The sequence below is a fragment of the Manis javanica genome, chromosome 15 (assembly GCF_040802235.1).
Source record: "Manis javanica isolate MJ-LG chromosome 15, MJ_LKY, whole genome shotgun sequence".
NCBI lineage: Eukaryota > Metazoa > Chordata > Mammalia > Pholidota > Manidae > Manis > Manis javanica.
The window spans coordinates 70539307-70553272 of NC_133170.1; the positions used below are offsets into that span (position 1 = coordinate 70539307).

Genomic DNA, 13966 nt, shown 5'->3' on the forward strand with positions numbered 1-13966 from the left:
TGGAAACAGCTGGAGAAAGAGCATTCCAGGAAGAAGGCATGGGAGGCAAGGCTAGGGGAGAAAAGGGAATCTGGTGGGGTAGTGGGAGCTGAGCCAGGCAGAGCCTCTGCAGGAAGAGCATGGGGACGCTGCCGGGTGGGGACAGGCAGTCACTGCAGGACTTTAGCAGGCTGTGACTGGTCCGGAAGCTCACAGCATAGCTTGCAAAGGGCAAGAATGGAGGCCAGGAGCCAGTGAGGGGCTTCTACCTCCCAGGTGATGGACAGGGGTGACCTTAACCTGATGAGTGACAGTGGAGATGGAGAGACAATGGAGCTTAGATACAGATGACAGGGCTTGCTCAAGGACTGAGCACGAGGGTGGGAAGAAGAATGTGGTCCACCCCCCATCACCACCACCACCACGAAGCCAGGGGAAATCAGAACAAAAAGGCCTCCAAAAAAGATCAATACAAAACTCCCACCACGCAGAAGCAGTGAGCGTGCTGGGCCTCCTAATTCAACACCAGCTCAAAGTGCAAGAAGTCAGAGAGACCTGGGTTCAAATAGTGGCCCCAAGTGCTAGCTGCATGATCTTACATAAGTCAGTTCTCCCCTTCAAGCCTCAGTTTCCTCACCTGTGAAACAGGGATAAAGATGCTGAGCCCAGATGGACATGGAAGGTCCCATACAGTACCTGGCTCTGGTCTTTTCTCTTTCCTTCCCTATCCTCAGGCCTGATGCCCAGCTGCAATTCTCAGATGCAGTAAATCCCCCCAAGCCTATTTTTGAAGAACTACTTTGAAGTGACATTATTCCTAAAGGATCCTAAGGAGCAGAAATGGAAATCCTTCCCACTGAGGAGGGTTGGAACAGAGAAGCCCTAAAAATAACAAGCACACTTCCGGTTTCAGGGCTGGGGCCAGGACAGGAGTCTCACAGTCCCCTGACCTGCAGATGGAGCTGGGCAGGGCAGCAAGAGCTGCCCACCTCTACGAGCCGCACATCACCCTCCTCCCCAGGGCAAGTAGAGAGAAGGTAAACATCACTGGAAACCAGAGCCTGCAAGGTCAGGCTCACATCCAGGCTCAGCTTCCAAAAATCACCCTCCTGCCCATGCCTCAGTTTCCCCATTTGTAAAACAGAAACAATGAACTCAGCCTTGCGAAGACTGTAAGATAAGCTGTCGGGAAATGCCTGCAGAGGCTAGGGGATCAGAAGACCTATTCTCAGGACCAAGAGCATGTTGCTGAATAATGGCTCCCCAAAATATCCAGACCATAATTCCTGAAAGCAGGATCCTTCTTACCACACATGGAAAAAGGCTCTTGGCAGAGGTAAATTAAAGATCTTGAGATGGGAGGATATGATGGATTATCCAGGTGGGAGCTAAATGTAATTACATGTGTCCTAAGAGAGAAGCAGAGAAAGATATGCTTATAGGAAAAAATGTACGACAACTCAGCAGAGAGACACTGAGATACAAAGCTGTTAGCTTTCAAGATGCAGGAAGGGACTTTGGACTGCAGCAGCTTTTAGAAGCCGGAGAAGGCAAGGGAGTGGGTTCGGCCCTAGAACCTCTGGAAGTAGCCAACACTTTGGTTTCCGCTCAGTGCAATGGCTTTCAGACTTCTGACCTCCCGGACGCGAGAGAATAAAATCTTGCTGTTTTTAAGCCAGCAGGTTTGTGGCAATCTGTGCCAGCAGCCACAGGAAACGAATTACAGAGGCCTCCACCATTCAAAGCCAGAAGGACTGGATCCATATTTAAAGTGAGGTGCAGTGCTGGATTAAATCAGGATTTCTGCAGGTGGAGCCCAGGCGTGGGTATCCTTGAAGAACTCCTAGAGGGATGACGGGGACCATCCTGGGGTGAGAAGCATGGGTCTAGGAGCTGGGGAAGGGGGCCTGAATGCACAGCCTCCCCAGCACTCAGCCCCAGAACTACAGCCACTGGCCCCTGGCCTGCTCCTCCATCTCTCGCAGCCCTGTGCTCACAGAAGTGAACAGGGCATGGGCCCGATCCAGACCAAGGAGAACTACAGCATCGAGCCCTGAAGCTCTAGGCTGGGAGGTGTACCTGTGGGAGGCCAGCGGAAGGAGGACCAGATGCTGCCAGAGGGCAAGTGGGGAAGGCGTCCCACAGAGGAGACATCTTGAGGTAGGTCTTGGACAAGACACAAAATCCCAGGGCAGTGGGTACTTTCAGTGCCCCATCCAAAATCCTGTATGTTCCGAAAGTTTCCCAAAGCACCACCATCTCTGCCCAAGGGCTTTCCCCCACCCTCGGGACCTGGGTACAAGATGGGCCAGAAGTAGCCGGGAGTCAACACCCCGGCAGCAGTCCCCAGCCAGTGATCCAGAGGCACCAGTGCATAAATACCCCAGCTCCCCACCCGGGGGGCCTGATGCTGAATAATGGATCCAAAAAAATTGCCAAGCTCCTTTTCCCACATAGGGCAACAAAGATTCTTGCAAATGTACTGAAGTACATCCTAACTGATGTACACAGGTGCATGTTCAACACAGACCCCAGAGGTCCCCAGTGGGGCTGAGCCCCTGTTGCCCACCAAGGAAACCTGCTTAGGAACACACTGCGCAGCTGGGACCACCTCCCACACTACTCACACTCGAATCGCTGTGTCTGGGTCTGCTCTGAGGAGCGCACACCCACGCAGGTGATGCATCTCCCACGTAGGGACCAAAAGCCGAGAGGCCCGTGGCCCGGGAATATCAACAAGATCACCCACCCCACTTACTTCCGCCCCGTGCCACGTGCCGCCTTAAAAGCTTCCTGTGTATTATCTTGTCTTCCCATTACTGGAGGAAGGTGGTATCATCATTCTGTTTCACAGATGGGGAAACTGAGGCTTGGAGAGTCGAAGTCTTCCTAAAAATCTAAAATGGCTTGTGCTCTCATCTGCCCTTCTCCCCTGTATTCATCATGTTTCAGCCACACAAACTTCCTACTCGCCACCACTCTCCTCCTCCCAGCAACTTCCTGCCCCAGACCCTTTGCCCTTGATGCTTCTGGGGCCCCAGAATGAGGGGATACTTTCCCCTCCCCCTTCAGTTCTCTCTTCCAACGTCATTTCTTCAAAGGGGCTTTTCCGGAACACCAAACGAGAGCATCCCGTCTCACTGTTCAGCTGTATTCTCTGCACAACTCTTTTCACTGGCCGAAATTATCTTTAGGATTTACGGCCCTGGTGGTAAAAGGAGGAGGGCATGCTGGGAAAAACGAGGTCTGGAACCTCCTCAGACAAGAACTACACCCCTTATCTTCATTGTCCTTTGGTCCCCAGAGAGATGCTGTACCCCTTTCCCACATGCTAACCCCTATATTTCTGACCCCTGGTTGTTCCCCTTCCACTGAGCCCCGGGTTCCAGGTGAGGGTAACAAGGCTGCATAGGGGTTCAGAGTCCAGGTCTGCACAAGTCCCCAGCCCCATCGGCAGTAACTGTGGAAATTCAGATTCAGCTGGAAGTAAATATTGAAGTGCCTGTGATGTCCCTTTTCACAAATAGTCCAAACAGTAGGGAAGTGCCTGAGCTACAGTTCTCAAAAAGTAGCCCAAGGGGAGCCTGGCCTTGGCACAAGTGTGGTGGTGGACTGACTGGGGTGGCCTCTGAAGCTGTTGGTCACCTCTGTTCCCCTTAGCAGAAAAGACAACGCCCAAGCACAGAGTCCCTAGTGATTTGGGCTGGAGGTGGGGAGCTTGGCAATCATTTTGCCCAATGCATCTCCCAAAACATTAGCACCAGAAGTTCCCCACACACATAACCCGGGGCTTAAGTCCAACCAACAAACAGGTCCTCAGGCTTTGGTGCTTAGCGGAAGGCTCATCAGTGTTTAGGGAGCCCCCACAAACCCTTTGGGAGCCCTTGAGTTCTGAGGAGATCATGTCTATCCCCCTCACTTGACAGAAGGGGAAATTGAGGCCCGGAGAGGGAGAGTGGCGTACCCCACCCAGGTCCCCCAGGGAGTGAGGTCCGAGCAAGGACCTGGCCCCACACACCCGTTTATCCGTCTGCTCCTCTCCTGTCTCTTCCAGTGAGTGTGAATACAGTGTGAGCTCTAAGAAGGTAATGACTGTCTCTCCTTTCATGCATCGCTATTGCTCTTGTAACTAGCACAGCACCTAGCACACCGTAGCTACTCGGGTAATGAATGAATGAATCCAGGTCCCCTGATTACCCTGCTTTGTTTCACAAAGACTGTCTGAGCTCTTACTATGTGCTATGATCTGGGGCAGGTGCTGAAGAGAAGACATGGGCAAGACAGTCTCCTTGCCTGTATGGAACTGAGGCGCGGAGAGCAAGGCACTCGGTACACAAGTAAGTACAGGTTTATCGCGAGACTACAGTTTCATAAACGCTCCAAAGGAGACTCAGGGCTCTGTCTGACCCAGACTCCGCTAGGAGGCCAGGGGGTGCCCAACACCAAGGTTTAGGATGAATAAGCTGAGATAAGCTTCCTGGCCAAGAGCATCTCCTGGGCACCTCACTGCCCCTCCATGAGGGTTTCTTGATCAGAAACTCTGGAGTCTGGCTGGGGCCGAATTATGTGCCCCAGCTCCACCTCGCGCTGACCCCGTCTGAGGACAGACGACAAGCTCTGCACAGAAAATGACCAGCTTAGAGAGTGGCAATACCCACACGACGGCCTGGTGTTACCCACACTGAAGTACACCATTAAACAGAACACAATACGGTGCTCTGGTTATGCTCCTTGGAAAGGGCCCTTATTTGATGTACATACATGTACGTCCACACATCTATATTCACAGATGAAATCCTATCATGCCCCGTGCTGCTGCAGAATAATTACCTAGGAATAAAGGGTAGGTGGATGGCTGTTAGGGATGGGAAATGGGTACCAACGTTCTGAATGTTTTTATGTTACAAGTTCTACACAATCAAAACTTTTTAAGAAATCAAGAAAATGTAGAAGAAAAATTGGTTTAGCTGTGGACTGAGAGCAGCAAAACCATTGCCTCTGCCCCCCACGAGCTGCCACGACTCCTCCAGCTGAAATGACCAAGCTGGCCACACCTGCGCGGTGGCTTCCCTCTGCTCTTCCTGAGGCCTTCTCTGATTGTGCTAGAACACAGCGAGGGCAGCAGGGAATCCCCGACCCCTGTGTTTCCCTGAAGCGTGCCTCCAAAGCCTTTGCTGGTTCTTACAAATCCCAGGATATCCCAGGACCCAAGCCCTGAACAAGACGCCCACCAACCAGTCCCTCCTGCCTCCCTTTTTACTGAATGATGGGAAAGGTGGCAGCAGATGGGAGAATATTTGCCATTCGTAGGCTTTCAAGACTTTGGTTAAGACTTCTTTCCCTGGGTGGTGTTTTGACCAGGGCTCTGCCTAATTCGCATACCTCAAGATTCTTCTGGTTAGTTCCCGGAGGCTCCTGGGGCACTGAGTTACTCATGAGGACACAGACGCAGGGAGGCTGGGCCAAGTGGGTGGTACACACTTCCTTGTGCCAAGGGGAGAGGAGGGACATGGTGACCTACCTCTTCTCATAGTCCAGGTGCCCCACAGACCCATTCATCAGCTGGTTGGGAGTCCACTTCAAGGTCATGACATCAGCTGTCTGGTGCAGGGACAGGTATCCTGGCACAGCCTCCATGTCATCCCTCTGCAGAGAGAGGAGGACCCAGGCCTGGTCATAGTGCTGGAGTCACCACGGGCATGGACCCTCATCCAGCTGACTCGTGGACGCACACCTGGAGCCAAAAGGCTGGGGCTTTCCTTCCAAGGCCGCGTGCATTTGGACAACCCAAGGCCTTCCAGGGGGCCGTGCTAGGCAAAGCCATTTGCAGCCAACCACCCAGGTTGGGTTCTATAGGTCCAGCTACGAATGCTGCCCACCCCCAATGCTTTCACACCCGCACCTCCAGATGCCCTGCTGCACGGGCAGAGCTGGACAGTTCTTTACAATCCTTTCCTTAACAGAAAGCATTTAACTGGCATCGTTATGGCTTGTTGTAAGGGAGAAAGAAATAGCAGCTGAGCTCATCCTAAGACATTACCCAGTAGCCCCCTCCCCAAATGCCTATGCCTCACCCCCGACCCAGCAGCCTGACCCTCTGACTTCCCAACGTGCCTGCAGAGCTTCTCACTGCTGTTTTATCCCAAGTGGGGCAGGCCGGAGGGGGTTGTGTCCAAGCCTCACACACAGAGGAGGCAGCCTCTGCACCAAATTCACCTCAGTGTGTGGACACAGACAACTAACACTGAGCAGCTCCTATGTACCAGGCTTGGCCCGGCTTCACACCCATGCCCCAGTTGAGCCACACGTGCCTGCAGCCCCATGAGGCAGGTGCAGTATCTCAGCCATACATGATGTGTAAACAGATATGTGGCAGCATCTCAGCGATTCCAAGAGGCACGTTTACTTTCCACATTTTAATGTACCTGAAACAGAGATGCACTTATGCTCAGTGGCATCTCACAATTGTGACGTATGTCATTGCCTGACCTCATGCAAACTCTGTCAGAGCTGTTCAGATTGTTGTTACTTTAAGTTTTATAAATATCACATGTGGAGGGCAGGTGCCATATTAAATGTCTTCAAAAAACGAGACTGTGCTTCAGCTTTGAATCGAAAAGTTGTTGTGCAGGGAGCGAGGCTGGGAATAGAGCAACGGAGTGCACGGTGATGTCTGACCCATCAGTCACCACTGCAGGGGGGCCACTACTCCAGATTTTCCTGCAAAGCAACGATGAAGAGCACATGCTTGGAGGAAATGCTGCACCTCCTATGCTCCTGATCGGAGGTCAGCAAACTTCTTCTGTGAAGGGTCAGACAGGGAGCACTTTTGGTTTCACGCGCCACACAGGCTCACTGGCTGCCACTCAGCTCTGCCATCACAGCACGGAAGCAGCCATACATGATGCGTGAACAAACAGGCAGGGGTGTGTTCCAATAAAACTACTACTTAGAAAAGCAGGTAGAGGGCTACATTTGGCTCACAGGCTGTAATTTCTTGACCCTTTCTTCTGATGGAATGGAAAATGATATTTGGTGGAAAAACAAAGAGAGCAATGACTCTCAGTCAGAAAGTGATACAGAAAATTGGACCCTGACGTGTCGTTTTAGGACTGTCTTCACTAATGTATTTCAATTATATTTTCCTTTGTGTGTGCATGTAAGAGTAATGCAGAATTTAAAAATATATATCCAAATGGTCTCAAAAAGCCCCTTCAAAAAGTGTAAAATAAAATTTCCAGGCATTGAGAAAACATTGCATATAATGTTTAATTTCCTGATGCTATGTTTAAAAATGGAGCATCTTCATTTACAGCGTCTCAGGTCTAAGGACACAGTCTGGTGCCCACTGTGATGTGGGTCCTAAGGCTCAGCGGGAAAAGCAACTTGCTCAGGGTCACCCGGCGGTCACAGCTGTGACTGCAGAGCTGGGGTGGCCGACAGTCCGCCCTCTGCTTCCTCCCAGCTGAGCCCAAACCCCACCCTGATCCAAATGGTCTCAGGGAGGAGACGGCCAAGGAGGCATCACATGAGGAGAGGGGTTTCATGTGCCCCACTCACCACCCCCGCCAGGGGCCTGGCTCAATGCTGGGGCATAGAGGGTGACTGGTGAATGGCACAGACTCTGGCCATCCCGGATTCAAATCATAACTCTGCCCCTTACTGTCCCTGCATGAGCCTCAGTGTTACCATCTATATTACTATTTGCCACAAATGTTGATTGTGAGGTTTCAATGAGTTAACACAGTTAGAAGCACTTAGCATGGTGCTGGATGCACAGGAAGCTCTCCATAAATATCAGCTGTGGAGATTTTTACCTTAATATTATAAGCATCTAGCATCTAGCAGGTTCAGAATAAATGTTTGCTAGATGAGTAAGTGATAGCAAGAAAGAATGAATGGATAGAAGACTGGGTGGACAGGTAAAGATGGGACTGGAAAATACACAAATGGATGGATGGATGGATATAAATAGAGGCAGATGGACAAAGGAATGATGGGTGAATACATAGATGGAGGAGTGGTTGGGTGTAGAGACTGGAAGAGAATTGCTGGCTGATTGGCTGGAAATGTGGATGGATGGATGGGTAGAAGGAAATACTGTCATATGGTGGAGAGATGGAGATGTCAGTAGATGAATGAATAATAGATGGGTGAGTGGGTAGAAGGATGGATGGACAACCTGGAGCCAGAGGGAATCCCTCCTCCATAACCTGGAGCCAGACCCCCGGGGGAAGGTGGGCCCAGGATGAACTCTCACCGGCAGGACCAGCAGGTTGTTCTTGCCATAGAGCAGGGTGGCCCTGGAGTTCCGGTGCAGGGACTCGACATAGTCACGGGCAGAGAGAGACAGCTGGTCATCCATGCTGCCACTCGAATGCCTCTTCTGTATCTGGCCGTGTGAAGGGAGGAGGAGGGCAAGGCCCGGAGCGACCTTAAAGGCCCCCACCCTTCTTCCCCTCCACAGCAAGTCTGGAACTTAGGCCCCCCCAAGAGCCCACCGTTCACCCCACTCACACAGAGGGCCGGACGCTTGGTGGCGAGTCCTGCCGCAGGTGCGAGCTGTGAATGCGGTGCCTCTGGACAAGCTCGTCGGCCGAGGGGTCGGTCCAGAAGTGATCCACAGTCTTCATCTTGGTGTACTCCAGGGCGCAGGGCCCCACTGCGGAGCACACGGGGGCTGGGAATCCAGGGCCACAGCAATTCCGCCTCCCGTCTACCTCCAGACGGGGCACCTATTTCACTAACCCTGCCCCCTGCCAGCTAAGGTGCTCCAGGATCCCACTAAGGAGAGACGAGCATAGATCCTGGGAGCAAGAGACAGGGAACCGCTGAGGTGTGATGCAGGAGGCTAGACGGAGGTGAGAATGGCCCTTAGGAGGTGCCCCCACCCCCAGAGCCAAGAACAGAGATCCAGGTGAAGCTCAGAGCACCAAACCATTTACCCAGCAAAGACGCAAGGATGGGGCCATCCACAGGGTCCACCAGGAGCGCTTCCTTCTCATAGTATTTACTGCAAGAGAGGAAAGGACACGTAGGTTTGGATCAAGATCCACAGAGGGCGCACAATAGACAGTGGCGTGGTGGTTAAGAAGAGAGAGGGCTCAATCCCCTGCCTGCCTCCCAGTTAACTCTGGGAGCCTCAGCTGCCCCACCTGTAAATAGGGATAACAAACATTTATCCCATAGGCCTATGGGAAGGATTGGGAGGGAGAGCAGATGTAAGGTGCACAGCACAGCGCTTGGCACATACGTGCTTCATACAGGCCTATGATCAAGCCTTAGTGAGGGCACCAGAAATAATAATTCGAAGGCTGCTGAGGCCCTACTAACCATCTGCTTCTACAGGCACCTTCCATTTCAGACAGGAAGTCACTTAGAGGCTCAGATTGATGCCTGGGTTCTTGTTTGTGGAGTCAAAGAATGAACTTTGCAAACACTCAAGGTGGGAGAGCAAGGCAGAGGCTTTTATGCAGCAATAAAGTGAGAGGACAGAGCTCCTGGTGCCTGGAGGGGATGAGACCGGTTGGGGGGGGGGGGCGTGTTGTCTAGGGGATTTACGCCTGGTTGAGAGACAAAGGGCTGCTAGGGAAGCAGACCTGTTAAGTGGAACCAAAAGGTTTATCTTTGAAGAGACATTCAGTTTCTTATTAGTCCTCCGGTTGTTTACAAGAAATTTACTGCTCTGATTTCCTCCCAGGATAGCAGCTTCTTGGTCTGGGAGCATGTCAGTCAAGACTGTCTGTCTTGCTCCCAAGGTGGGCTGAGTTATTGCCTGCTTGTTAAAGAGTATGTTAAGAAATTTATTTTTAACCAATTGGGTTTTTTATTTTTATTTCTTTTTATTTTGGTATCATTAATCTACAATTACATGAGGAACACTATGTTTACTAGACTCTAACCATCACCAAATTCCCCCCACATAACCAATTGGGTTTTAAAATGCAATCTTATCCTTAAGATGGAATCCTTCCTGTTTTTACTACCTTGTTTATGACTGAGCTTGCTTGCCAAATCAATTGCCCTGATTGCTACTCACTTGATTAGGGATGGAGGAGGAAAAGCAACACCTGGGTAGAGTAAAAACAAAATAAACTGGGCCCCTCAGCCGCCAAAGCAAATCCCACAGAGGCATGATTCAATTGATACAAAGAAGACATGGGCGGTGCAGAGGTATTCTCTTACCTGGGGGATATTCAAACATTCCAGGCCAAGTTACTCCTGGCTTTTTAGTTTTAACTAATTTCACTGAAGAATGCCTATATTCCTAGTTTGATATTTTTACCCTAGAGAACTAATGTGACTCTGACTTTGCTTAATGTTTAACAGAGTTTTGGTAGGAGTTTCTCTGCACATTGTTACATTGTTGACTGGGATTAACCGTCTTTAGGCCGCAGCCCCCAGAGGCCCTCACCCTACTCTAAGCCCACAGTCCCTGTCTCATGTCTGCTCTTCTAAAGTTACTGAGCCAATAAAATGTTAATTTTTAGCTGTGGGGTCTCCCCAAAGGCTGCATTAACAGGCCTTCCTGTCCAGATACCTAATGTGGATGACACTGGCCTGACATGCTCAGAAATGCCCCCCAGCTTCTGACTCTTCACACAACATGTGATCCCATGAATACAATGTTTCTGCTGGGTGATTTTGGTTCTCCTTTGTTGGAGTTGTGTAGTTTCTAATTCTTTGAAAACTTGTACAGTCTAGATACTAACAGAATTTTGGGTTGGAAATTACTTAGTTCTGATGCTAAGGGATCTCAGGCCCAGAGAGGGTCAGAGACTGCTGCAGACCACACAGCAGGTAGATGCAAGCTATACCCAGCCAGCTTGGCTCTTCCCATCCTACAATAGGGAGTGAAGAACACAGGATCTAGAGTCAGAGGGACTGAGTGGGAGCCCAGTTCTGCAACCTCTTCCCTCGCTGTGTGTTGCTGGGTGATTACCCTCTCTGAGCTTTGGTGTCCTCAGTTGTAAAATGAAGAGAGTGCGAGAACTCACCTGACCAGATTGTTGGGAGAATTGAATGCTGACCTGCGTGTAGAGCAACAGCAGACTCTGACACGAGGCAATTCTTACAAGTAGTGGCCACATCATTGCCATTTTACTCCAAGGCCATCTTCTATCAACCAGAATATTGGCTGAAGCAGAACTGACATCACCTAGATATGCTTAACATCAAGTCCCCACATTCTGCAGTCAGATCTGAAGATACTACTTCAAGACACTTTCCATTTTGCCATTCAGCATCCGTTCCTAAAATCAACAGTAACATGATCACAAACTTTAGAAAGGCTCACTTTAAAATAGCAGGAAGGGTTGGGAGGAAGATGTGACTCTAAAGGGTAGTGCCACGGAGTTTTTTCAGGGTGATGGGTTCCTTTGGAACAGTTCTAAATCCTGAATGTGGTGTTGGTCCTATGAAACAATACATGTATTAAAATTTTCATAGAACCATATAGAAAAAAATTATATATATAAATTGGTGAAATCCAAATAAAGCCTGTCACTTAATTAACTGTATTATACCAATGGTGAACCTCCCGGTTTCTCTGTTCTGTACTTTCATACATATTTTCCTAGCAAATGGGAAAGAAAAAAGATGACAATAAACCCCAGTGTGTGTGAAGATGTTGTTAAATAGGTACTTTCATATACCAAAAGATGGGGAGATTCTGATATTTCTCTCTCAGGCTGGAAGGGAGGGCTAGCCATGAGGAGTCTCAGATAGTGGATTTGTCAATGGCGCCCCACTGCTCTTGGTATAACATGCAAGTTCTTTAACCTGACAGGTAAGACCAATGTATCCCCAACATATGTTACTGCCTATCACATAGTAGATACTCATTAAGTATTTATTGGATGAATTTATGCATGCATAGATAAATGGTTGCCAAGAAGATTCATAAAACCTTTACACCAGGTTAATCTGAGCTGGGGGAGAAAATGTAAAAATCACTATTCATTTCCATAATGCTATTCTCACTAATGCCCCTTCTTGACTCTTCTCCAAAGTGGCAGCAATCCCTATCCCATTTACCAAAAGAAACAGAGGCATAGAGAAACTAAGTGATTCCTTTAGGGCCATAGTTGGTAAATAGACTGTGGGCTTAATTCACAGGAGAAGGAAGGTCCCTAAGATTACAAGATCCTGATATCCCAACGCAAATATGAAGACCCTGTGTTGCTATTAAACACCCAAATCTTCCCAAGAATCTAAGCTAAGCTAGGTCAGAGTCAAACATCCAGAAGGCCTGTATTTCATCACTTCATAATCAAGTGGCTTTGAGTGAGAGGGTGTAATTCCCGTGAGGGTCAGCAGGTGGAGGTAGAGCACGCCCAGATAGGTGTCTGGCCTGTCCCACTCACCTGCTGTTCTCCACAAGGTAATGCACAATTTTGTCCAGAACCTTCTCAAACAGGGCAGTACGGATCCAAAGGTGCTTGATGGCAAGTGGGGACAGACTGGGCAGCTTCGGCACCTTCCGCACATTCTCCTGGAGGCCCTGGATCTGGTTTCACCTTCAAGACCAGTCAAGGAGGAGAATAGATACTCACTATAGAGGAGATCCAACAGGACCACTATGCAAATGGGAAAATGTTCAATTTCTCAACAAAATGAAGGAATGGCAACTGAGACAACAGTGAAAGCCCATATTGCTCTGAGTAAAGAGTTGAAAAATAGTAATACCCAGTGGATGTGAAGATGTGGCTAAAGACACTTCCATACACTGTTGATGAGCAACTCAGCTTCTCATACTGACATTTCTCTCCATATTTCTCTCTCTCTCTCTCTCTCTCTCTCTGCTGGAGAGGAGTGCTGGCCAAGAAGAGTCTTGGATTATCTCCTTCAGGGGCTCCCCACTGCCCTCGAGGAGCAAGCTTTTCCACATGACAAGCAGAGTGCGCCATGACCTTGCCGCGGTTCTCCTCTGCAGCCGTCCCTTCCTCTCCTCCCTGGACCCCCCACGATGCAGCTAGAGACATCTGCAGGTCCCCGAGGCTGCCAGGCGCCCACCTGAGCACTTGCCAGGAGCTCCTCCTTCCCTATTTCCCTCCCCAGCCCACTCTCAGGCTGGCCCCTCCTCACTCTTCAGGTCTGTGTGGGCGTCCCTCCCTTCAGGAAGCCCTCCTGGGCCACTCAGAGCTGGGGAGGGCCGTCCCCTGTGCTCCCTCAGCCTCCTCTGTAACTTCCTCATCCCTTTTCTGTCTTCCCCTCCCCAATGTGACCTTGAGGGCACAACTAAGCAATTCACTACCTTTTTAAATAAAATACTTCAGAATCTACCATGTGGCAAGCATTGGCCTTTTTCATGTCTGTATCTCCAGGGCCCAGCACAGTGTATGGCATATACAAGGGGCTCATAAGTATGTTCCTGAATGACTGATTGCATGAATGAATGAGTGGCTCTCTTTTACCACCTGGCATGGGCACCTCTAGCTCGTGCATTAGGAACTCCCAATATTATGGAAGGGCCATGGAATTCCAGCCCTTTAAGAAGCTATCAGCAAACACCTGGGAATTTAGCATAAGGATTGGAAGGTACCAGAAGACCAGGTGGCTGAGGGGTCAGATTCCAAATGGGAGTTTGCAATGCCAAACCCAGAGGCCAGCCTATCGTGCAGTTCTGGCCAGCAGCCCTAGGCCATCAAGGCCTGCAGGGCAAAGAAAGGGCCATTTCTCATCCTGTGAAGTGGAGTGATCTCCCACGCAGAGACAGCAAACACATGGCATGCATGCCTCTCTCTCCATTCTCCTGCCCATAACAAACATAGCTAATCAATCCATGCACTCTTTCCCATGAATTCTAATCATTTGAAGCCAAATCAGCTCTAAAATTTTTCACGACACAGTCCCCGGGGCAGCCACTAGAATAAACTGGAATTGGAACCTATCTGCCATCCCTTACCAAGCTCCAGGTCTGGGATTTGGCCGTGTAGTTGGGACTCCAGGGGTGGCTCCAGTGGAAACACTCCTGTACACACACACT

General features: G+C 50.0%; 1 protein-coding gene across 1 annotated transcript in view; it reads right to left on the reverse strand.

Annotated features, from left to right (window-relative positions):
* Positions 1–5506: 5506 nt before the first annotated feature.
* LOC140846391 (uncharacterized) overlaps positions 5507–13966 on the reverse strand; it is a 29748-nt gene continuing 21288 nt past the window's right edge. The window contains 4 exon segments of the mRNA XM_073222409.1: positions 5507–5625; positions 8497–8641; positions 8925–8992; positions 12345–12497. Coding sequence (XP_073078510.1) covers positions 5565–5625; positions 8497–8641; positions 8925–8992; positions 12345–12497 — 427 coding nt within the window. The 3' untranslated portion in view covers positions 5507–5564.